The following is a 23705-nucleotide window of genomic DNA, read 5'->3' as shown; positions in this document are numbered from 1 at the left end:
GCCGTCTATATTTTATTAATAACTGTGGTGGTCACTCAGCAGCCCAGTTCGCCAAAGGAAGGACGAGTCAATCGTGCTGACTCAGTCAAAGGAACCATTCTTGGTCACATAGAAGACTTTGCCACGAAGACTGGATCTGAGACGACTTCGACTAGCGACGTGGCAAAGCTGAACTGATCAACACGTGTCATCTCCGATGAACTCCTCTTCTGCTATAAATAGGAGCCGATATGTCGATTTTCGCACACAAGCCTACGATATTACTTCCAACATTTATTTATTATTCATATTCTCGTTGTTGAGCTCGCATACTAGAGTTCGACACCTCGTCCCCTTTGTAACACATTTGGTCATCAATAAAAGTATTAAGTTCTCTTGTTCACCTTTATTCATTTCTTTTATATATATATATATATATATATATATATATATATATATAATCTTTGTTTCTTATACGAAGTCTTCTGAGACCCATATTTTAATAAATCAAATATCATATTATAATTTGTGATTGTTGACGATCCCGAAATCGATATCAACAATTACCTCGTTCAATGTGTTGGTGTCCATGACGGGAGAGACTTCATGGATGCGATCTTGTGCCTGATTCTGGGAGATGTTTGGACTACAATGGACATCCGAGCTGGAGTCTAAATTATTCGAGCTCGGATTTGGATGATGTGTGCTTGGAAGGAGATTGGGTGAGTTTGGCAGGCTGGACACGGGAGCAAGATTAGGATTATTGGGTCGGAGCTTGAAGCCAAGATCTAGCTGAAATCCGGATTGATGATCAGCCAATTCGGCGAGCCATTATTGCTCTTCCCTTGTCAACTAAAACTGGGAAAGTAAGGATTTAGCTCGTGAAAGGTAATATCAATTGATACAATGAATTTTCTGGATGTGGTTTCATAACTCTTATACCCTTATGAGTTGCTGAGAAAAGGAGGAAGATGCACTTCATTATTTTGGCTCGGTAAATATAGAACAACCAAACATGCACTTTTGGGGGAAGAGTGGATATGGGTCGTGTTTAAAGATATCTGTCAAGGAGGACACGAGCTGGAATTAGGAAGTTGAGGACCCGAGATGGCATTCGATTTATGAGGTAGGTGGCTGTGAGAATTGCGTCTCCCTAAAAGTAGGGTGAGACATTTGAGGAGAACACGATAGTTCGGGCAACCTTAAGGATATGTCGATTTTTCCTCTTAGCTATCCCATTTTGTTGAGGGGTATAAACACACGAGCTGGAATGAACTATTCATTGGGCTTTGAAAAATGGACTGATCAGCTCCAAGTTGAAGTAATCTCAAGCATTATCAGTGCGAACAATCTGAATGGAGGTGTCAAATTGAGTTTGGATGGTTTTATTGAACGTTTTTAATAGCTCGACTGTTTCTGAGTTGTGATCATTAGGTGCACTGCACCCAACTTAGTCTCTTGTGATCATCTACAAAGAGAGCATAAACCAGCGAGCTCCAGTAATGTTTGGAATTTGTTGGGGTCCCCATATATCACTATGTATTTTTGCAAAAATGATGAGATAGTTTATATGGATTAAGATAATACGACCTACGAGTATGTTTAGAGAACTCACATGAAACTTGGATGTCATAATCTAAGATGACTGAGCATGATTTTTTTGTGTGGAGATAGAGATTGGGCCATTTGACAAAATCGGGGAAAATTGGATGGGTAAGTCTTGAGGATATAGAGTCCTGCACTCAACTCGGCATTACCAATCTGTCTCTTCGAATCTTGATCCTGAACACAAATGAACTTTCATCAAATATAGCTCGACACCGAAAAATCCTTGTTAAGCGTGTGCACAAACGGTAAATTGCAATGTAATTGAGGAACAATAAATACTGCATCCAGCTTTAAGGGCTCTGAAATGACCACGGTTCATATGCCAAAAACCTTGAATTTGGATCTGTTCGCAATGGTGACTGATATGTTCCTATCACTCATATAATATTTGGTGAATAGATTTTGGCTACCAGCCATGTGGTCCGATGCCCCATAGTCGACAATCCATGATTATGGATTTTTCGAGCTTTCATTTAGAGCTCGAGATAAGTTACCTCATTGGCTGAGAGTTGTTGAGCTCTCTCCTTTGGGCTGAGCTTGTTGGATGAATTGTTGAGCGATAGCCAACTGGTCATTGTTGAATGTAGAAGCACCCGAGGTGGAGGTAAGAGTAGCAGAAGTAGTGGATACGAAATTCTGTTTGAGTTCGGATCTTTTTCTTCTCGTGTGACATCAAGTTTGGTGACTCCCTATGAATTTTCCAGCATGATTCTCGAATGTGACAGGTCGTCTGCAATGATAGCAATAGGGTCAGTGTTGCGAGCGGATGCTCGGGCTGCAAGGCTTTCATCGCACGTGATGAGAGCTGATGAATCAGTACTCGGAGGAGAGCTAGGATTAGATTGGTTGCCTCCAAGCATGATTTTCCTCCTACTTTCTTCGTGTCGGATCGTAGAGAGGGCTTCCCGAAGAGATGGTAGTGGTTTCGTACTGAGAATTCGACCTCGAACTTTATCCAAGTCTTTGTCGAGTCCGAATAACAGCTTGAACACACGTTTAGTCTCCACGATTTTGCGGTAGAACTTTCCGTCTTCAGGGCAGGTCCACTGGTGAAGTTCGTAGAGATCGATCTTCTGCCATAGATGCGTGAGCTGAAGTACTGAGTGAAAGACATCACTCCTTGACGTAAGTCATAGAGAGTGCTCTCCGTCTCAAACAGCTCAGACGTGTCCTCTGAGTTTGAGAAGATTTCTCTAGTAGCGTCCCATATTTTTCTACCGTTGTGGAGTAGAAGAAGAATGTTTCCCCGATTTTGGAGTTCATTGAATTTATGAGCTAGGATATTACCATGTTGTTTTCAACCTTCCAACCTTTGTATGCTGGATCTTCGCACTTCAGAGCTTTCGCCATGCCGCTGAGGTATTCGTCCTTGCTTTGTTCAGAGATAAACAAGAGTACAAATTGTGACCAATGGAGAAAGTTGTGGCCATTGAGTTTGTGACTCGTGGCATGATTGGAGAATTGATCAGGATTTAACTAAGTGGGCATTATTTGAGAGGCGGATGAAGTAGTATTGATGGCAAATGAGTTTTCGAAGGTGTTCATTGTGATTGAGTTTCTAGGCTCTAATACCATGTAGAAAATGAGAGAGAATCGGAAGATGAAAGAGAGAGAATTTCGAATTTCCTGATTGTATTCCACTTGATATATTGATGTGAGAAGATAGCCTCTATTTATACATTGAGAAAACAACATAAATAAATATATTTGCACATGGAAAAATGTAAAAGACTGTCTAGAAAATATACAACTTCGTGGAAAATAGATATGTGCAACTTTCAAAGAAACGTTGCAACTTCCAAGGTGACATTAAGACTTATGAACTTCAACAAATCACTCTAATTAAAATTCAGTCGAGCATACCTCAAATTCCCAAGATATTTGAGCGCCCCTTGAGGGACCGTAAAAAAAAAAATCGAATTTCCTGAATATATGACCTAAATGTTTAGGATAACATGAGGATTGAGATCAAATATTAAGTTCATATGACGTCTTTGTGACGCCTGCCATTATGTGATGAATGTGATCCAATGTCGAATAAAAGTAAATGAAAATAATATTTCATTGAATATGTATGGTATGTTTAAGTTTCATGAAGCATGTAGTAGGCCGCTTGAAGAAAAATAATGTGCCGTTTTTGTTCTTCTAATACTAGCCATGTATTAAACTTGAGATGATAGTAAGTTATTTGGGTTTCTAGAGAACCACACGAAGCGCCTCATGCGTCAAAAGAAATGTCTTGAGTTTCTCTTATCATAATTGACTTCTCATCTTTAAAAAATGCAGAGCCAGAAGAACAGTTGTCTTAAGTTAAAGTTGAGGAAACCCCAAAACCCAAAAAGAAGCCTTGAAGCACAAAATTCTCACATCTTTCCAAACTTTAAAATCCATGTCCCAACACAATTCATGAAATATGCTATCAACGTAGTCATTTTATCACAGTGCTCGCCAATCTATAATTTATAGCAGGTTTAAAAAAGAAAAAAAAAAAAAAAAAAAAAAAAAAGAAAGGTGTTTCAGGACTCCCTTACATCCAAGACTACAACATACGGACCAAAAAATCTACCTAATTTTGACAAGGACCGATCGATATCTTTCAACCCGGCGCACGGTTGTGGTGATATGATTGCATAAACAGCCAAACCACCAAGTCATAGTATTTAGCTGAGGAAATCTCAGTCTCCCTTTTCTTGATCAAGTCTTCAGCGGAGCTTTTTTCTCTCTGTCACAGATTCGAGCAGGACCAGTTGTATGAGACTTAAACCGACCTCTTCCACCTTCTTCCTTTTCCTGCGTAACCATAACAAAGCTCTCTTTATACATACCCATCAATATTAAATAAATAAATAAACTTGTAATAAAATGGAAAGACCAAACATTTGGAAGACAGAGAAGAGTGAATCATCCCGAGAATGTAAAAATCTCTGATACCCGGGATCTATAATTTAAGGAAAATATCTTGAAATTAAGTGCGCATCATATGAGAACGCATAGGAAACAAACAAATAGTGAGAGAGACCATAATGCTGAAATTAAGTGATCATCGTATGAGAACGCATAGGAAACAGAAGTACAATTTTTTTTTACCTTTTTCTTCACAATTTGAACAACATCCTCATCTTGAAGAGGGTGAGAGAGACCACAATGCTGAGGGTAGTGCCTGGCACTTGCACCCCAAACAAGCACATATTTAACCTCCTTCACTAAACTCCTGTGTATATGGTTACAGAAATCTTCAACTGTACAGCCACCTCTATCCTATTAAAACAAACCAAAGGGGTAGCATTGAAGAAGTCAATACACGTAAAAAAACAGGAACCCTTTTTTAATTGTTTTATTTTTTTGCTTACAGCAGATAGAACAACAGGGTCAGCGAAATCGGGTTGCTGGCCTTGTGGCTTTGTATAAACTCTAACAAGCCCCATCTCATCCCACATCTTTGCCAGCAGTCTATCGAAGTTCAGCTGATTAAGCAAAAGGAACAATATATTTAATATCAATTTCAAACCAATCACACTAAGATCCATCCACAACTTGATGACGAAAAGCATTTCCGAAGGAAGAACCGTGAACTAGAAAAGAGAACATGCCTTCAGATTGCAACTGATAACAACAGAATTTGGCTGTCTTGCCAACTTGTCCACATCATCGATACCAACAACATCTATCTTGTTGTATACATAAACACACTTCATGTATTTACGATTTCCCTCGATGACGTCAATGAGTTCGTCCACTGTTGCATCCTCGCGAAATAGTACCTGCAAACGAATATATAGTCGAACAAGATTGAATTTCCTTGCATAGCACTAGTGGATGAGGATATAGACACTGATACAAAAAAGCGCTTTAGATGGTAAAGCATAATAATGTACCTCTGCATTGTGAATTTTATATTCATGCAGAATTTGATAGCAAAGCTTTTCGTCCACGTGAGTTAGTGGAAGAGTGCTGTTAAATGATATGCCCCCAGTTTTCTTCTTCTTGAAGTATATCTGACAAGAAACAGCAGGAAATCCAATTAAGATTATTAAAGGCTACTTAATAAATAATAATCAAATTGAACTAAATCAAATGTAATATGAAAGATAGCCTAATAAGGTTTTGGAAATAGGACGAACTTAAGAGTAATGCAAGCTATACCTGAGGCGGTCTCTTGTTTAGACGCAAACCCACAGCTTCCAGCTCTTTTGTTAAAATTTGTCGATGACCCTCACTCTGACACATTTAATGAACACTTAATCATAAGATAGTAGATAAACACGACCAGACAGCGAAATGGAGAAATAATATCAGAAATGAACAGTAGAAGCAAAATCACTCCACACACAGAAATCTCAAAGAATAAACTTACTTTTGAAGCGTCAAGAATCATGAGAACAATGTCAGAAGACTTGGAAACAGCAATAACCTGACATAAACATAAAGTTCGAGGTTTTGAGATTTTCGTGACAATTACAGTATCAACAAGAACTGTCAAGTAATTTTGTTAAAGACCATCTTGCGAGTCTATTATCGCATAAATAGTTATATCATAGAACATGAATCGCCTCCCTTGAAAAAAAATCCTAAGATAACTTCTGCTGAATTTATGAACCAAAGAGGCGAAGATACACTAACCCAAGAGCCAAAAAGTTGTAAGAAAAATATACCTGCCTTCCTCGGCCCTTTCCTTCAGAAGCACCCTCAATAATTCCAGGAAGATCAAGAAGCTGGATTTTGGTGTCGTTGTAGTGAATAATTCCGGGAATGCAAGTAAGCGTAGTGAACTCATACGAAGCAGCTTCTGACTTCGTGCCCGTTAACATTGTCAAAAGAGTTGACTTTCCAACACTGTAGAGAACAAAATTGGGGAAACCTTAGTGAGAAATTTCCGTCAGTCTCTCTCAGATACACAATCATATGTATACGTAAACCAGTTCAGTGCAAAATACAAACAATCACAAGGGAATAAAATTCAGCAACGTAGTCGTCAAACCTCGGAAATCCGATAAGTGCAACGCGCCCATGGCCAAATTTTGTAACTTCGAAACCTTCTCCTCCAGCACTTGAACCCTAAATACACGTAACAAAGTGAGAATCTACCGAAAGATTTAATCCTCAAATATATCGAGCAATTTAATTGGAAATATATTCAATTTAACACGTCAAACTTTCTGTCTAGGCTCTTAACTGAAGATACAGGTACAGATTTCAGGAATAAACACGAAGTTTAAAATAAATGATTACTCAATTAATTAAATCCCATACTTTTGGAGGCTCCAGTAACTGAGTCCTCAACCTCGCAATTTTGGCTTTGAGCTGACCCAAATGGTACTCTGCAGAATTCCGCCATTAGATTCGCCGATTATAGATAAATTAACCAATGCAAACAAAATTTATTACGATAGAAATGAAAAAGAAACCTGTAGCTTTGTTCTTCTGAGTCCGACCCATCTCGAACTCGATTTCTTTGATCCTTTCAACGATCCCCATCTTGGCTCAATGATAAGCTTATGCGGTGCAGCAAGATAGACAAAGCGAGGCCGCGAGCGATAGCACGGTGATTTTATTTTATTTTTATTCAATACTACCGTGAGTTTGATTCACACAGTTCGAAAATTTCTCAGAGTCGCGAGAACGAATTCTATCGGAAGCCAAACAAATCGAACTGAGGCATGCACTGATCGATTACGGAACGAGATATTGATAGAAAAATTGAATCGCCGACGATCGCTGGATGAGATGGGGTTGGTTCTAGGGCTTAGCAGCTCAGCCTAGAGAGAGGAACATCAGAGAGAGAGAGAGAGAGAGAGAGAGAAAAAGAGGAGATTGAGAACTGGAATTTTACGGGCCTCATATGAACAATTGGACTACCAATAATCGGGGAAATTCTAAAACTAACTATACAGCAATAATTTACGAAAAGAACTCTATATTGACTTTGGTGCAAGTATATGAAACTTAAACAATAAAGTTGTAGTTAGTTTGGTCTCGTGGTAAGTTGACACATATTTCGGTTGTGAAGTTTTGGGTTCAAGCGGATCCGGCTCAAAAAATTTGGGGGCCTTGGGCAAGAGACGAAAAATGTGGCCTTTTTCAATTTAATTTATACCTATCTTTGGATTTTCAATCACTTTTTTTTGTTATTTGGATATTATAAAATAAATATAATCAGGAATGTATAAATAGGAGAATAAAATATAGCTTTAAATGTTGTAAAAGAACGCTTGGGTTGGGCCTGGGTTCAAGTCTCATAGATTGCAAAAATGCATGTTCATAAGATTTATCTTAAATTATATAATTTTAGTCAATAGTGCGTTTTGCATTGCTAATATATGATATAATCTTGATCAATAGTGTCATTTCTAAAAATAAAACTAAATACTTATAATAGGTAAATAGATAAATAAAAAAAAATGAAGTTCAAAACACTAAACAAATTTTTGAAAGAAAATTATGTTATTAAATTTAGACGCATTATTCTTACGATTCGTTTCAAATAAGCATTACCCCCAAGAGATTTTTGCATTATGATTAAAGATAGAAATTTTAGCAAACTTTGTGCCATATTGATTTTCCGACCTAAGAATCGTCCACAAACTCAATCGAATTATTGCACTCGATCGCCACACCGAATAAGTCCTCCTTGAGAACATATAACTTCTAATAGGAACTTTGATTAAGATTTTGATATAATGAAAAAGGTGTAACTTACAACATGAATAAAAGAGTAGATCACCAATTTAAAAAAAAAAAAACTTAAATTAATAAAAATAGTATTCTTGCAACCAAAGTACAAAAGTTGGTAAAAGAATAATTTCTTCAACGTAAAATTTAGTGAGAAAAAAAGGACACCCGTTAGAAATATTACCCACTGAAAATAGTTACTGAACATAATAGAAAATTGACTTCATTAGCATTATTGATTAGTGAGTTGTTTTCTAGTTAGAATCAATAACAATTATCATCCATAACTTTCGTATTTAACTGAATAACATGTTGTGCATCTAAGTTCGGGCAGTCAGCTAAAACATGATCGGTGATTAATCTAAACTTGGACAGCTAGATTGAAAATCACATGTGTGAAATACTGGTGAAAGGTTGATCGCTTAGTGGGAGCATTCTACACATCAGGTATGTGTACGGCCTGGACAGATTTGGTTGTTGATGTGTCGTTTAAGGAACTATTACACACACTAACCGAGATCGCTATGATGGTCACTGTGAGACTTTATCTAATCTTGAAGTGGTAACAGACTTCTAAGTTGTATTACCGGGTTCTTTGACTCATTCATTAATGGCTACATGCAGGTGCTTAAATACTTATGTCTTGAGAATTCGGGATATGTTCTGAGCGGAAATTGATTCACAGATACGGAATCCATCCTTCGTGAAAGAAGGTCAATGTTCACTCACCTAAGGGTTGATTCCAGATGCGATTAATTGACCTTTCTCGTTACGAGTTGAACCTGGAGGATTGAACACATGAACGAACTATATCATTGGAGCTCATAAACATCAAGTAAAATATAATTCTAGTAACAAGAAGAGTGCAGTCTCGGCTCATCTTGTGGTGTGAGGCCGAAATTGACGAATCGAATGAATAAGAGAAAAATAAAGGTTCCGTCCATTTATTGGATTCGTGGGAGCTTTAATTACTAGGTCCATATTCCCCAATGTGGCTCTGATAAGATGGGTAGAGATACTCGAATAATTAGTTGATTGATTAAACATTCACTACTGCAAACTTAGTTGCAATATCTTTCGCATTCGTAATAAATGTAATTTACAAATAAGTTATTAATTGTTAAGTAACTTTGTAATATCATTTAGATTTAAATGAGATTGCAAAAGAGCAATTTAGATCAGTCCACAAAGCCCAATAGAGCTTGTGGTAGGCGTGTACAACACGGTACATGGACATTGAATTTGTTTGATCAAAACTCAATAGGATTAGGGCTTTTCTCAAATAAGAAATAAATATTATATATTAATTATGATCCAATTTGGTAAGTAATTAGTATAATAATTATTTATGAGCGTATAATGGAGATATATCTCTTATTGTGATAAATAAATAATATATTAATTATGTTATTTATTGAGAATATCATAGAGATATTATATATTAATCAGTTACCTGATTAATATATTATAATATGAGAATTAATTAAATGTTAGATATGATTTGAATATTTTATTTATTAAAGTATCTTGAAGATATTTTATTTGTTCTATTCATAGAATAAATATCTCATATTAAATAGAATAAGATCCAATCAAATCAAGTATATCCATATTCTATTTTGGATAAGCTAAAAAACTATGAATAAATTAAAATTAAAAAAAGGTGCTTGGGATAGAGGAAAATTCGTCCATTCATCTCAATTCCCCTCTTGGAATTCGTGCATCTCCTTCTCCCTGGTGTAAACGTTTTTCCTCTATCCTGGAGTTGGAAAATCCGTTCATACCATTTCCCAAAGAAAGAAAAAATTATTTCGACATTTTATTGGAATAATTTGTGAGTACGGAGTTGGCTCACGCTTTGGTCTCTATCCTTCCGGAGATTACATCTTGAAAGATTACGGTATCGATCAGCCCAAGCAACCGAGGAATCGATGATCCAAGAACAAGGAGTAGCCGAGGAATCCGAGAAGCAATGAGACCCAAAAACTAGGAGTGTGGAGGATCTGTAGCTTAGCCGAAAGGAATGTCTCTAAAATCTTCTTATGGTTTTGTGTTGATTATGCTTGTCTAAATATTAGATATGTTGTTATTGAATGATTTTTTAGTATCCTGGTAATTAATATTTAAAGATTAGCGATTGTTCGCTTTTTCTTCTATTCCGCATTTCTAAATATATTGTACGGTTAAGAGATTGGTTACCTAATAAGAAGTATTGAAACGATCGTTCGTGTTCAATACATGAGAACCAGAATTGACCATTTATGAAGTAATTTACCCACCAATAATTGGCATTGGAGCGATTGTTCATGTCCGATACCAACCTTTATTTCCCAACAATTGATATAAGAGCTAGAATTAGATTCTCGTAGTTTACCATTTGACTCAAGAATCGTAGTTTTCGATTTAAAACGTTTATCAAAATATATGATATGTTTGATCGTTCGTCTTTTTAATTCAAAGCTAAAATTATTCAAAAAAACATGTTTGTAATATTTTTTGATTCGTTCCAAAAGCTAGATTCATTGGTTTGATGAGAGAATTGAATCTTACTTTCTAGGTTATAAACATATTTACAAGATTTTATTTTGTTAATATACATATTACCTTTTAAAGCAATTAGTATTGAAAGATGGGTATTTTTGAAAAGTAGGTATTTCTAGAATTTTTTCTGTCAACAAGCTTTTTTAAGTTTAAAAGATGTTTTTCTTAATGGAAAGAGCGCTTAAGGCCCAAAATTTTGGGGGATGTGGTGTGGACTCGGTCCGCCAGAGTACAAGGCAGCCCACCAGGAGTCGTGTTGGTCCGCCCGAGCTTTGGCAAGAGGAGGCGGTCTACCTGGGCGCTAGACGGGTTGAGGCGGTCTGCCCGGGTGCTAGCCAAGACGAGACGAGGCATACGGTTTGGTTGGGAGCTTTGGGCTTGGACGTGCTCTGTTGGGCCAAGCCATTAGTTTCCTTGGGTTTTGATGTCGTTTTCGTTGTTGGACTGTCGTCTTTTGGCCTCAGAGCAAGAACGGAGTCAAAGAAGCTCACCAAGGGGGCTAATTTGAAAAAAAAAAATTGGGGGCTAGTTTATAGATTTTCAGGGTAAAAAAATATGATTTTTTAAAAAATGGGCTAAGAATGTAAATTTTCAGGGAATAAAAATGAAATTTTTTTTTAACTGAGCAAAAATTGTAAAATAATTTTTTTAGGAGCCCCTTTGGACCTACTGTAGCTCCGTCCCTGCGTCCCTGCCTTGCCTCCGAGTGTCTTTCTCTCATAAAACAAAATGACGACATAACAATACTCTCATCATAAATTTATGAACTATTTCATAATTAGGCTCAACTAAGCAAATATAGACATGTTTTTACATAATATATATTATATATTAAATTATCACCATCTATACATTTTAGTGTTAGGTAGTGTAGAGTTTTTCGGAAAACAATTTGTACTAAATCTATGGGCATATACAAATTATTATATCATAAGATAACATCATATAGAAAATAGACGAAGACACTAAATAATAAAACTACTATGACATATATAAGAATGGTAACTTAATATTTTACGCATTATCTTAGGAAAATTATAACTAACGTGGAGCTTCGATCCAGGCTATCAATAAGACTAACGTGGTTCTTATCCGGAAGGTGGCGAACCTGACTACGGTGGTAGATTTTAAGGGCAAAAAAACCGTAATAATTTAAGTACCCCACCTTCATTGAAATAATTTATGTACTCCACTTCATTGAGGCCGTGTCAAAGCCGATCCACTCCTTTTGGCAAAGTTTAATGTGTTGTCAAAGAGACCAATAAATCGAGCGAGGTGGCGTATAGGAAATGTGTACGGTGTCAAACCTCATTTCACCGGTCTCATCAGAGGTTGGCGGGCTTTCGTTTGGAATCATCGGTGAGAAGATAGCAGGGTTCAGATTAGCGCGGTGGGGGAGACTGGCGATTAGACAGGGTCTTCTCTTCGCCAAAGGTCAAGGGTGTGATTTTTGATAGTGGAATCCGATGCCAACCCCGCGGCTCATTTTTCCGTGAAATCAAACCAAATAAATAATTACCTGTGCTTCATCAAAAAGCTGTACCGAACTATTTTATTAATATCAAAGATTCCCGTAGAACCATCCAAAACAAAACGAATTAGCAGCTTGGCAAATGTTTCATAAACTTTGAGGCGTGAAACCTGCAAAATCCTTAGGAAGCCCTAGCATAGCATTTTGATCATCAGCAATTACAAAACGGTACTATCCCATGTTCCTATTTCAACATGTTAGAATTGGTCAACATTTACAATGCTACAAGTACCCCGATCGTGTTTCCAGCACATTTCTCCCGCTTACTCCGATCGGACTGTTCGAGCCGAGGTTCGGGGGCGATTGCGAGTGCATCTCAGCGAGCTGCCTTACTCTCAACAAAATCGGTGCCGGGATTGGCACCGAAGCGGTGTGTTTCTTCGAATTCACCTGCAACACACAAAAAGGTAAGGATTACATCTCCAGAGTAGCGAGGCAAGGCGTAATAACAGTAACAGTGCAGCTAGATAATTTCGCACAAGTGGAAAAGAGCTCCGTTGTGTAAGCGTTAAGACAATAAGCAGTGATCGATAATTGGTTTGCAGAGACAAAAAATAGGCTTTTCCAAGATATGAGGAGACACTGATTAAAGCTTCAACTTTTAAGAGATTACAAGCCCATACTCCATACACATGGATGAGAAAATAGATCCAAATTAAATTAAAAACAAATACTGAGAAACACCAAACCATTCTCCGATTAGGCAGAAAAAGAAAGGTGAATACTTACCCCTTCATCTGGAGGTGTCTGTGCTAAGCTCGCTTTAAGCAAGTTCCGCCACTTGTCCTATACCAAGATGACAGAGGATAATGAATTATTCATAAACAATCTTGATATCATATCATAGCACATAATTTGTGAAAAATTACAGCGAAACTAACTGTCCATTGGAAGTACCTTGAGATCGACTGAAGTGCGATAGGAATAGGATGCGAAGGCCAGCCTTTTAATCTCAGACCATCTTCCAGCACCACATTTAGATACGCCCTCAATTAATTTCATCACCTCAGCGAGAGACCAAGCTCTATGATGCTTTCTTCTCATTCCACCTTTTGGTGTAGGAACGGTGGTCGCATTATCGTCTGAAGCATCCTCAGATGAATCCGTCTGCTTCGGACCCAGATTCTGTCCGAGCTGAACGGTGATAATAGCTGAACATTGCTCATCATTCTCCGCCTCGGAGGTTAGCTATACAATAGATGAGCTATGAGCATATTTGCACATGCATCCAAGTATTAACTAAGAAGTCATGATAGATTGGAGAGTTTATCTATAATAATAATAATAGGGCAAGGTGATCTTACCGGCTCCTCAGTCTGTTCAGCAGCATGTCTGGACTTCGTGACTTTATCCCTAGACTGGCTATTCACTCGAGAACTAGGCGCTCCAAAAGCCTTCCTCGCCACTTGAGATTCCATTCCCACACTACTTGGATGGAATTTCTATACATGCGTTTCCAAAAATACTTCAGGGTCGGTTAATATTGGAAGTACCTTGTCAGTGCATCTTAAAGAATCTATATGGTAATATACTGAGACATGCAAGTTTCAATTGATAGTCTACAGTTTAATCTCTCTCGTATGCTAGAACTATGATCTAAGTATGAAACATTATTCTCTAAAAGATGTTAATCTCAAACTTTAAGATGCAACAAGCCAAACCCTGGCATGATATTAAAATGCAGCATTGTTGTATGTAGCCCAGGGTTATGAGAGTTTATAATACCATAAGAGCTTTTATATTCTTCCTAGGCCGGCTTCTTCGAACGCGGGAAACACATGGAATCTGAACCCCAGACCCACCGAGAGAGTCTAATCGGGTCAACATGATCCTCTCATTTGGAGATGCACTTTTAATAGATCTGATGCAGAAATTAGAAGATGTCTGTCCCAGCCCAACATTTTTGGTCGTATGTTGCACTTTCTGGCTACTGTCTACAGGTTCAGTTTCAGACAGTTCTTCGATATATCTCTTTGTTGGCTTCCGAACTCGTTTGGCAGATCTCTGTTCAGAGTTCGGATCCTCGCTGCCCGTGTCAAACTCTGTGGCATCGTTAAGTCTCTTTCCCGAAACAGTTGAATGGTCTTCCATTTGGTCAGAAACAGTTGGATTATCTTCCATTTCGATACCATGGTTTATTGGGCAGTTCTTTGAGATGACGTTTTGCTCTTCAACTGGAGAGTCCTCACAGAGTGCACGATTATCATCTTTATGGCTTTCTTTGTCTCCTACATTGACCAGTTTGTAATCTTTAATTGAGAAAGTTGTGGTTGGGATATCGCAAGAATGAGTCAATCCCATTGCAATCCTCCTCTTAAGCCATGTTTTATCTTTGACAGTAGTTTCCCGCCCAAATGTTGCTTTGAACAGTTCATGGAGTTCTCTAATTGATAGTTTTTCAAAGCATATCTCCCCTTTTAACTTTGAAAAGTCAGGCTTTGAATTATTGCATACAGAAGAAGCTGACGATCCGCTTTCAGGCTGCCCGTCTAAAGGTTTAGATGACTCCGCAATGTTCTCAGATATGATATTACCGCTATCGTTTACTGGCAGTTCTGAGGAAGGAATGTTCTCTTCTTCCTGCATGATAATTTCAAATTGAAAAATCTCACCAACAGCAGTAAAATTCCGATTAAAGACCGATATTCTGAGGAGAAAAGAGCATTTTGTCTCGCTTGTTGCAAAATCTACTCAGGTTTCTGAGCTCATCAAATATCCCAGATAATTACTATACATGCAGGTCGAAACTGCAGACTTGTAGACAAAGCAACATACAAAATGTTTTAAGAAAATATAGGATAAATAAACTTGTAGATACTATACTAATCAAAATAACCTGGATATGTATAATTCACCTCACAAGCAAGTTATCTGAAACACAAGTACGATCCGTATCCATTTTGGATAATAGAAGAAAGCGTAGAAGCGAACCAGTACCTTAACTTCTGAAGTCAATTTTTCCGCATCAACATTTTCTTCCTTGGCTTCAGCATTCTCAAAGTGAGACATCCCTATCATACAGGGTTCAGTCAGATGTGAACATAAATCAATGCTCACTCATAGACTGTTTTCCAGAAACATTTTTGTTATGGAAATCTGTGTTGAATTATTGACTTAAAGTGAATTTATACAAATTTTAGACGGGATGCTAATAAAAGATGTTCAAATTGCCATGAACAAGTAGTAAATTGCAAGATAAAACCTTCTTTAGAACCTTCCGACCGAAGATTCCCAGCAGCAGACTCTTCATTTGATATGCACTCGGAAGTCTTTTCGACATCTGGAATGTCAACCAATTCAGGCTTGTCATCGACAAGAAAATCTTCAACCTCCATTACTTCATCATCTGTTGCAGGCACAAATCTCCCATCACCAGCGACCTGGGCATAACATAAGCAACTGCAACATCTTAAAAAAAAAAATTGGGTGGAATCCATTGATTACAGTCAGAAGTACAACCCTAGAACTAATCTTTTATTTCATGATAATGTTAGTTAGAACATTTATATTTCAGGAGATATACAATCATGCTTAAACATGTCATACCGTGCTATAATGTTAGTTAAACTCCATCAATTACAATCAGAAGAACAAATGAGCTAATTTCCTCTCGATTTCGTGATCACATAGAATACAAGCGCATTTGTTCATGATGGGAATTGTTGCCAAATCTGAATAATAACTCCTTAACCAACACAACCAAACCGTAACTACACGACAAAAGAAATTTCTAGGAAATTATTAAACGTTTCTGCGCCTTAAGGGAATTCATTCTTCCAGGCAGCCAATCCAAATTTCCACACGAAAATAGTTTCCTATACACCAAAACAGGAACAAACCAAAACAAAAACAAAAAACAACAAAGTGCAGATATGAAGAAAAACAAAATGCGCAAAGGAGCAAATACCCGGACAAGCTTATACACAACTGGATCGGCGACACTCATCGACAACGCGGAAAATTGAGAGCTACTCTTCTCCGCCCCAAATTCCTCATCGTTTCTCTCAACACCAACCACTGCTTCCATGGAAATCCACAACCATACAACTCAATTACATACACTGTGAACCCACAAGGATATAAATCAAGTTAACACTTACTTCAAGTGGGTACAAAATTCGCAAAATATGGACTGATCAAACAAACAAAAGTACATTGCCGCAAATGTGGATATAACATATAACAAAATAAGGAAGTAAAGGACTGAAGTAAAAAATACAAATTTTAAAGCCTTGAAAAGCAAGTACTTCATTTTCCTCGATCAAGCATTAACCGAATCAAATAGCTAAAAAAGATCACCGAGAACAACAAATTTCCAAGCTGAATTCGAGAAGTTGAAAAAGAAATTGATGCTAAATCATTCTCTAATGACATTATCAACATGCAAAATCACAAAAGCAAAAGCAAAAAAAAAAAAAAGACTGAGAAATCGTTCAAATTATAGGGCTAAACTAACCATAGGACTGGAGCGAGTGGCCGAACGATTGGACTCGGTCCCCGCGAGTGGGAATTACAATCGGAGAACTGTATCAGAGTACCTGAGACCGAGTTTGAGAAACCGAGTCGCCGAGTGAAATAAAAAAAAAATCATATAAAAGACAGCTATAAGACTTTCTTTATTTATCTACGAAATAATTTATATATTTGAAATTATTTGGGTTTTGAAAGATTGTGTGAAGTGAAGAGAGAAAATATCGGATTGAAGTGGTCCGAGAGTATTGTCGAAACGTATTATTTTGGCTCGCTTTTTTAGTACGCTCTTTCGCGTTCTCTTTGCAGTTCGCGGACGCGAAAGTTCTCCTGAACTGGGTTTCATATAGTAACGTGGAGTCCGATTGGTTCTTGACTGACTCGTTTTTGTTTTTTTTTTTTTTTTTTTTCGTTTTTTCACGTGGTTTTTTATCAAGAAAATAATAAACGTGTGCGAACTTATACGGTCGCAAAACGCTAATTATGTTTGGTAACATTGTTTTTTGTTTTTAAAAATACAAATTATGTTTTGTTTTGTTTTCTAATTTTTAAAAAATAAAAACATGTTTGGTAGTCGTATTTTTGTTTTTTATTTTTAAAAATAAAAAATAAAAATATGTTTGGTAATCATATTTTTTTTTATTTAAAAATAAAAAACAAAAACATGTTTGGTGATCGCATTTTTTTAATAAATATGCTTTTAATTTTTTTTCTTTTTGAAAAACATGAACGTGTCTTACGTGACTTTTTTTTTCGGGATTCAAGAACTTTCCGATATCAAATTATAAGCAAGACCAAAAAAAGCTATAAACAAAACAAAATAAAAAAAGCAAACCGATTTTAAAGAAAATAAACTTGTCTAAGCAATTGTTCTTGAAAAAACAATATTCTCGCATAAGCAAATAAAGGAATTCAAATGTCAATATAAATTCGTCCTAAAAAAACAAATAATAAGTCTCAATTGTTACGGCGGCGTTGATTTGCATTCCATATGCGCTCCGCTATTTCATCTCGCATGTGAGTCATTTGACGCAATTGTCCTTGAGTGACATTAATCTCTTCAACATCTTGAGTTGCGGTGGTAGATTGGACATCATCTTCCTCACCTTCCTCTTTATTTTCATTTATATACAAAATTTTATTTGATTATACGACAACAAGACTTAAGACACTTTGAATATATTTGGTGCATTCGTGTAAGCAGTTATTTATCTTTGTCTTGTAAAAGATAAATCTAGTTTTTGGGTGATCCATTGACCTTGAAAGATATTACGAGAGAGTCAGTCATATCAGTACCATGAACACAATGTGCTATCATTCCACTTTAGTTTTGAACAATTCTGTTATATAACTTTTCTTGTTATTTCACATTCAAACTGACATACGATAATGACAATGATCATTGGTACACAAACTAATCGCACATTCAAAAACTCTCATGCAAAAACACAAGACTTCAAGAATATATATGACAAGAATAGCTATCTCAAAAACAGCCCGTAGTTCACTGTTACAATTATGGAAATCCCGTTTTACTGCTGCGAAACACAATCTTTGGAAATTCACAACTCATTCAATACTCAATGGATTTACATGTTCTTGGTCATTTTAGAAAGCTCATACAGTCTACTATCCATGAAAAATATCCAAAAATAAGAACTCAGATCATACCGGTCTGTCCACGTCGATTTACAGAGGCTGTTTAAACAGTTTTTCTTTTTCAAAAATTCAGCCAAATTCAAACCACAACCAAGAAAGTCCGAGTTCAATCCTCAATTTCAAATCATCAACATCAATAATTGAGCCCAAATCAACACACAAAACCAACCAAATTTACTGATTTCAACCCGGAACCAAAACCTCCCAAATTTGGAACCAAGAACCCTAGCTTCGAATTTCAATCCAAGGAGAGGAATTCTTACCTCAATCAACGAATTCAAGCTTCTTTGGAGGGTTCTCACTTCTTTCCCGGTGGTTTCTCTTGCTCCGGCGTCACGGCGGCTCTCGGCGAGTCTCGTTCTCCTCAGCTCTGAGCGCGCGGTGATGGAGGCTCACGGCGGAGATGGCGCGCGACAAGAAGAAAGGAAAGAGAAGAGAGGCGGGGTCGGGTGGTTTCCGGCGGCTCTCGGCGAGTCTCGTTCTCCGATGTTCTCTCTCTCTTTTCCGGTGGTTTTCCTCGGTCCGACGTCTCTGGCTCGCTCGCGGTTTTTTTCTCTCCTCCTCGACGTCGGTCCAGTTCAGAATCTCCACGAGCTTCTCATCGCCGGGAAGTTCAGCCCGATCTTCTACACCGTGTCGTCGGAGAATCGTCGTTCGGTCGCGAGCGCGGGCGTGGTCTCTGGCTCGAAGAGAAGAAGAATCGAGAGTTTTTGTTTTTAAAAATTTTGAAAACAAGTTTTTTTTATTCTCCAATTTTTGTTTTATTCTCTCCCCTATTTTTAAAAACAAAAAACAAAAAAAACTTTATCAAACACGTTTTTTTTTTTTGCTTAAGGTCACTTTTTATTTTTAAAAACAAAAAACAAAAAATAAAAACGTTAACGGCCCCTAATTTTAGAGTTTCTATTTATAACAGTGCACAATTTAGCATACGGATCTCAACAATGGTGGACTAATACGAGGTATTAATCTTAAACAATGGCCAAGATTGTTAATTCAATTAAATTATAGTAAATCTATAGCGTTTAATGATCTAACAAAAAAAATTGACCTATTTTGTAAATATTATCAGCGGGTTGGTCAAATGAAAAGCATTGCTCATTTTTCAAAGGACGAGTAAGTAAACTTCGATCACGACTTAACAATAATAAACAGTGCAAATTATAACCACGGCTGATGGGGAAAAAACAAAACAAGAAAATCCCTTTTCAACTATCTCGTTCAGAAAATCACAAGTGAGCTACAAATGTATAGAATCAACTTGGATTTGGAACTAAAAAAACTCAAAACAATAACTTAATAACTGCATAAAGTTACCAAGTCAGCTCAACGCCACTACATCAAAATACTAATAAATAAATAAAAATAAAAAGATTCACCAACCAAGCACAAAAAAAACCTGAGCATTGAAATTTAAAAACAAAAGGTAAAAAAAAAAAAACCCAAAATAGTACATCTATTCAGCAACAGCGATTTCTTGCGGAATCTCCACAGGCGCTGCGGAGGAAGTGGTGATGTAGTCCTCTTCTTCCTTGGGCGGGTGAATCGTGACCAGATCGGGAAGAGGCGTGGTCGGGCCTTGCTTGCCTTTCGGGTCCCAGTCAAGCATGATCTTCACTTTAATACCCAAAACGCCCTGCAAAAAAAACATATTAATTTTGTAAGAAGAATTGCAATGTTTCTCTTCCATGTAACCATTGAAGAGAGAGAGAGAAAATCAGCTGACCTGTCTAAGAAGCACGTGTCTCACTGCAGCGTCGATGTATTCCTTGACGGGCTGACCGGAGGAGATCATGTACCCGTCCTTGAACTTCATGGATTTCGCACGCTGTGCCCTGAGCTTGCCACTAACAATAACCTCGCATCCCTTGGCTCCGCTCTCCATGACGAATCGGAGAACACCATAGCAAGCCCTAGAAACAACAAAAGAGTACAAACATGACTAACGTATGAGAAATCTACGACAGGTTTCCCTCAAAAGGAATTGGGGTATACAGAAATCTGAGAACAGTTGCAATAGTTCACAGGAAAGATAATTGTCGAGGGAAAGATGGCAATATATAGCCGATCAAGCTCGGGCTTCTGATGATGACATTTGCAAAGATTCAACAAAGCCCGAATCAACCACACGGTAACACTTTCATTTCAATCCACACACAATCTCGGGCTTGTTTTTCTTTTTTTCAATTCTAATCCCACTTGGGCTATCTGTGTAGCCGTGATTCTAGAACCAAGTAGCGAGAAAGACGAATCTCAATCTTATTGACCATCATATTAACACACCAAACAAGGGAAACCCGGATCTAACAGGTCAGCACTTCAAAATTTAAATACAGATACTTATATGTGATCCCACTCTCCTCTGATCAATAAATAAAGATAAAAACTTTTTTTAAGCGTTCCGTGGCATACCTACGGACAGCAAGTCCTCCAAGAAGCTTGTAACGCAAGGACTCGGCCTGAGCAATGGCGCAGAGCCCTCTGTTGTTGACCTTCTCAGCGTAGAGCTCAACACTGTTCTCTGGGAACTTGAAACGCTTCTGAACAACTGAAGTTAGCTCTCTAATTCTTCTTCCCTTCTCACCTATTCAAATCAATCCAAACCGCAGTAAAGATCCACAATTCTCAAATTAATTCATTCCAGCTTCAAAATTTAATCTTTTTCATCCAAAATATTAAACAAACCCATTGCAGCATAAACACTTCAGTGTAACAAAACGCTGATAAAAAAATTATAAAAAAAAAAAACAACAACAATGCAAACATACAAACATGTTAGGTTTGTGTACGGCGTGTTTGTAATCGTAATTGAATTATACCAAGAACGTTCTGAGTGCGAGTGGCTCTGATAATGATCTCCGTCCTCATGGGCGTAACCCTAACTTCAACGCCAGAGTAGCCATCCTCGGCGAGTTCTCTGGTCAAGATCTCGTTCAACTCGGCGAAGAAGACTCCGTCGGCGACGAACTGTGGAATCAAATGCGTGTTTGTTTGGTGAGCATTTATAAGATAAATTGATGCGATTGAGAAGAAAAAGTAACGATTTCAGAAATATAACCTTCTTCTTTTTGCTCATCTGAGTAGCCATGGTTGAAGCTTGATTCGGATTTCTCGGCCGCTGAATTGGGTCTTCGAGATTATTTTTTTATATTCAGTAGAACCCTAATTGACGATAAAAAAAAACGGAGATGTATATAAAGGAGGGCGATCATCTAGGCGCTATACACCTCTATCGACGGCTCAGATTCACTCTGCTTGAGGGAGTGAAAGATATATTATATTGATAGACCATGTAAGTCGTAGTCGTTTAATGGTTCAGAAACGACGTGTAGTATATTATAATTAATATTGATTTCTAATTAATTATACCATTTCATTTTACATATTTTGATATTATAAAACTATTTCCAATAAATTAAAATGGAAAATCCTATACATTTAGTAATCTCACTTTTAATAAATTAAATAGAATTATAATTTTTATAAAGTTAAAAAAAAATACATAACTCGTGATTTAAACCTCTATTTTTAATAAATTTGGTATCAATACGAATATCTCGACAAGACAATTATTTTTATTATGCTACAAATTTTAAAAGAAGAAAAAACTTATATATGTATTTAATTTTGATAGCACGTGTCTATTTTCTCTAAAAAAAGATCCTCAAATTAGATTTTTACTCATTTAATCCGAGATACTTTAAATAAGTAACCATCTTGTCAATCTTGTTCTTCTCTTTGTAAAATTACTATTTTTTATTACAAAATAATTTTTAAATCTAAAAAGCTATAATTTATAATATAGAAAATCACAGCATATAAACACATATACTTTCTCGTTTATATAAACTTACATCATTATTGAATAAAATTGGTAACGTAAATATCGAATATTAATGTTTTGATCCTCCATCACCGTCTAGATTGTTATATATGGAAATGTGACATGTCGAAAGGCTCAAATTAAAAAAAAATACTTCTTAAAAAAATTAAACATTAATTATATTATATTATAAAATAATTACCATCTAACTTTCTAACACTTTCGCATGTTCATGAAGAAGTGTAGAGACATAAAAGACGGCTCATGAATAAGTTGTACATGTTCATCTTCCGTGCATCTCCTCTTTAAAGGCCGAACATGTTCACCAGTGAATTTCCCACGAACAAATCGAGTCCAAACCCATTTTTTAGTGACAATCACCAATGATAGCACGAAGTCATGACGAAAGTGTAAGTAAATCCATTAGTGTAAAACCTTTGAACTCAGCATTCTAGAGAAAAGATAAATGGGGTTTATAATCTTAAAGCTACGAATAAGCTTTGACGAGGAGATTCAAAACTAGAGTTGGCGGTAGAGCGAGAAAGATGAAAAAATAATGTTAGGGTTTATCGCATAGAAATCATGTAATCATTTATTGTTGGCAATGAATAAAAGAAGTTGACATTTTTCTTAAATGATAAGATAGATAGTAGATTTTATATAATTGAAACAACAAAACATTCATCATTCCATATCCTTTATGAAATAGCTATCTTAGATGTTTATATAAGAGTATTGAACATCTAAGTCTACGTAGAGCGCTTAAATTGGTCGGTGATTAATCTATGTATAAGTAGCTAGATTCAAATTACATATACAGTACGCGAGTATAGGTACAACTGGTGGGAGCATTTTGTGCATATAGTTGTAAACGACCTATAAGTATTATGAATGTACTGTTTAAGGAACCGTTACGACAAACGTCTAAAGGTCACTATGATGGCCACAAATAGTAATTGATCTAAACTTTAGAGTGGTATTAGTTTTTGAGGTTATATACACAGGCTCTTTGATTCATTATTTCACAACTAAACGTTCGCTTAACTACTTATGTTATGGGCGTACCGGATATGATTCTGTAAGAAAGAGATTTACAGATATGGAATCCAACTATCTTAGAATAGGGTAAATGTCACCTAATAGTTTATTAAAAAAGGTCATTGATTGCGCCCTATAAGATTAGCGAAAAAATATTTTACTATCGAATCAATGGTACCTAGGCTAATATTTAACTCAAGTTATATAATGGTAAGATATACCCTTCTTGTAAAGAGCGGAAATTGGAAATTAGAGGATCCATATTCACTTACATGCTACATCAATGGACACTAATCAAGTAAATATAATTTTGATAGTATCAACAATGCAATACCGATATTTTAGTTGAATATATATGATATTTAATCAATCAAAATAAAAGGAAAT

At 36.7% G+C, this 23705-nt stretch overlaps 3 protein-coding genes across 4 annotated transcripts; all 3 read right to left on the bottom strand.

The window, feature by feature from the left end:
* Nucleotides 1-4062: 4062 nt before the first annotated feature.
* On the bottom strand, nucleotides 4063-7387 carry LOC149385715 (P-loop containing nucleoside triphosphate hydrolases superfamily protein). The gene is made up of 11 exons (XM_089625947.1): nucleotides 6993-7387; nucleotides 6838-6905; nucleotides 6566-6642; nucleotides 6240-6420; nucleotides 5942-5998; nucleotides 5731-5805; nucleotides 5463-5582; nucleotides 5178-5348; nucleotides 4938-5051; nucleotides 4675-4845; nucleotides 4063-4377 (listed from the first exon to the last, which is right to left on the bottom strand). The coding sequence occupies exons 1-11, from the start codon at nucleotides 7060-7062 to the stop codon at nucleotides 4282-4284; spliced, it is 1200 nt and encodes a 399-aa protein (XP_089482073.1). The 5' UTR covers nucleotides 7063-7387; the 3' UTR covers nucleotides 4063-4281.
* A 4939-nt stretch (nucleotides 7388-12326) lies between these two features.
* TRFL6 (TRF-like 6) lies at nucleotides 12327-17114 on the bottom strand. 2 transcript variants are annotated; one of them, XM_089625870.1, is made up of 9 exons: nucleotides 16785-17114; nucleotides 16236-16389; nucleotides 15531-15708; nucleotides 15266-15339; nucleotides 14054-14908; nucleotides 13633-13770; nucleotides 13226-13516; nucleotides 13058-13114; nucleotides 12327-12718 (listed from the first exon to the last, which is right to left on the bottom strand). In XM_089625870.1, the coding sequence occupies exons 2-9, from the start codon at nucleotides 16353-16355 to the stop codon at nucleotides 12551-12553; spliced, it is 1881 nt and encodes a 626-aa protein (XP_089481996.1). In that variant the 5' UTR covers nucleotides 16356-16389; nucleotides 16785-17114; the 3' UTR covers nucleotides 12327-12550. The 2 variants fall into 2 exon arrangements, with proteins under 2 accessions (XP_089481996.1, XP_089481998.1); XM_089625872.1 differs by having other exon boundaries at nucleotides 16236-16345; nucleotides 16785-17113.
* A 2524-nt stretch (nucleotides 17115-19638) lies between these two features.
* LOC149385713 (small ribosomal subunit protein uS3x-like) lies at nucleotides 19639-21701 on the bottom strand. The gene is made up of 5 exons (XM_089625935.1): nucleotides 21516-21701; nucleotides 21277-21424; nucleotides 20870-21041; nucleotides 20184-20370; nucleotides 19639-20093 (listed from the first exon to the last, which is right to left on the bottom strand). Exons 1-5 carry the CDS (start codon nucleotides 21543-21545, stop codon nucleotides 19914-19916), a joined length of 717 nt encoding a protein of 238 aa, XP_089482061.1. The 5' UTR covers nucleotides 21546-21701; the 3' UTR covers nucleotides 19639-19913.
* Between the last annotated feature and the right edge of the window lie 2004 nt (nucleotides 21702-23705).

Source organism: Urtica dioica, chromosome 9 (assembly GCF_054948205.1).
Source record: "Urtica dioica subsp. dioica isolate 48M chromosome 9, U.dioica_male_clone48M_v1_H2, whole genome shotgun sequence".
Classification (NCBI taxonomy): Eukaryota; Viridiplantae; Streptophyta; class Magnoliopsida; order Rosales; family Urticaceae; genus Urtica; species Urtica dioica.
This window is presented reverse-complemented; position numbering and strand designations above follow the sequence as displayed.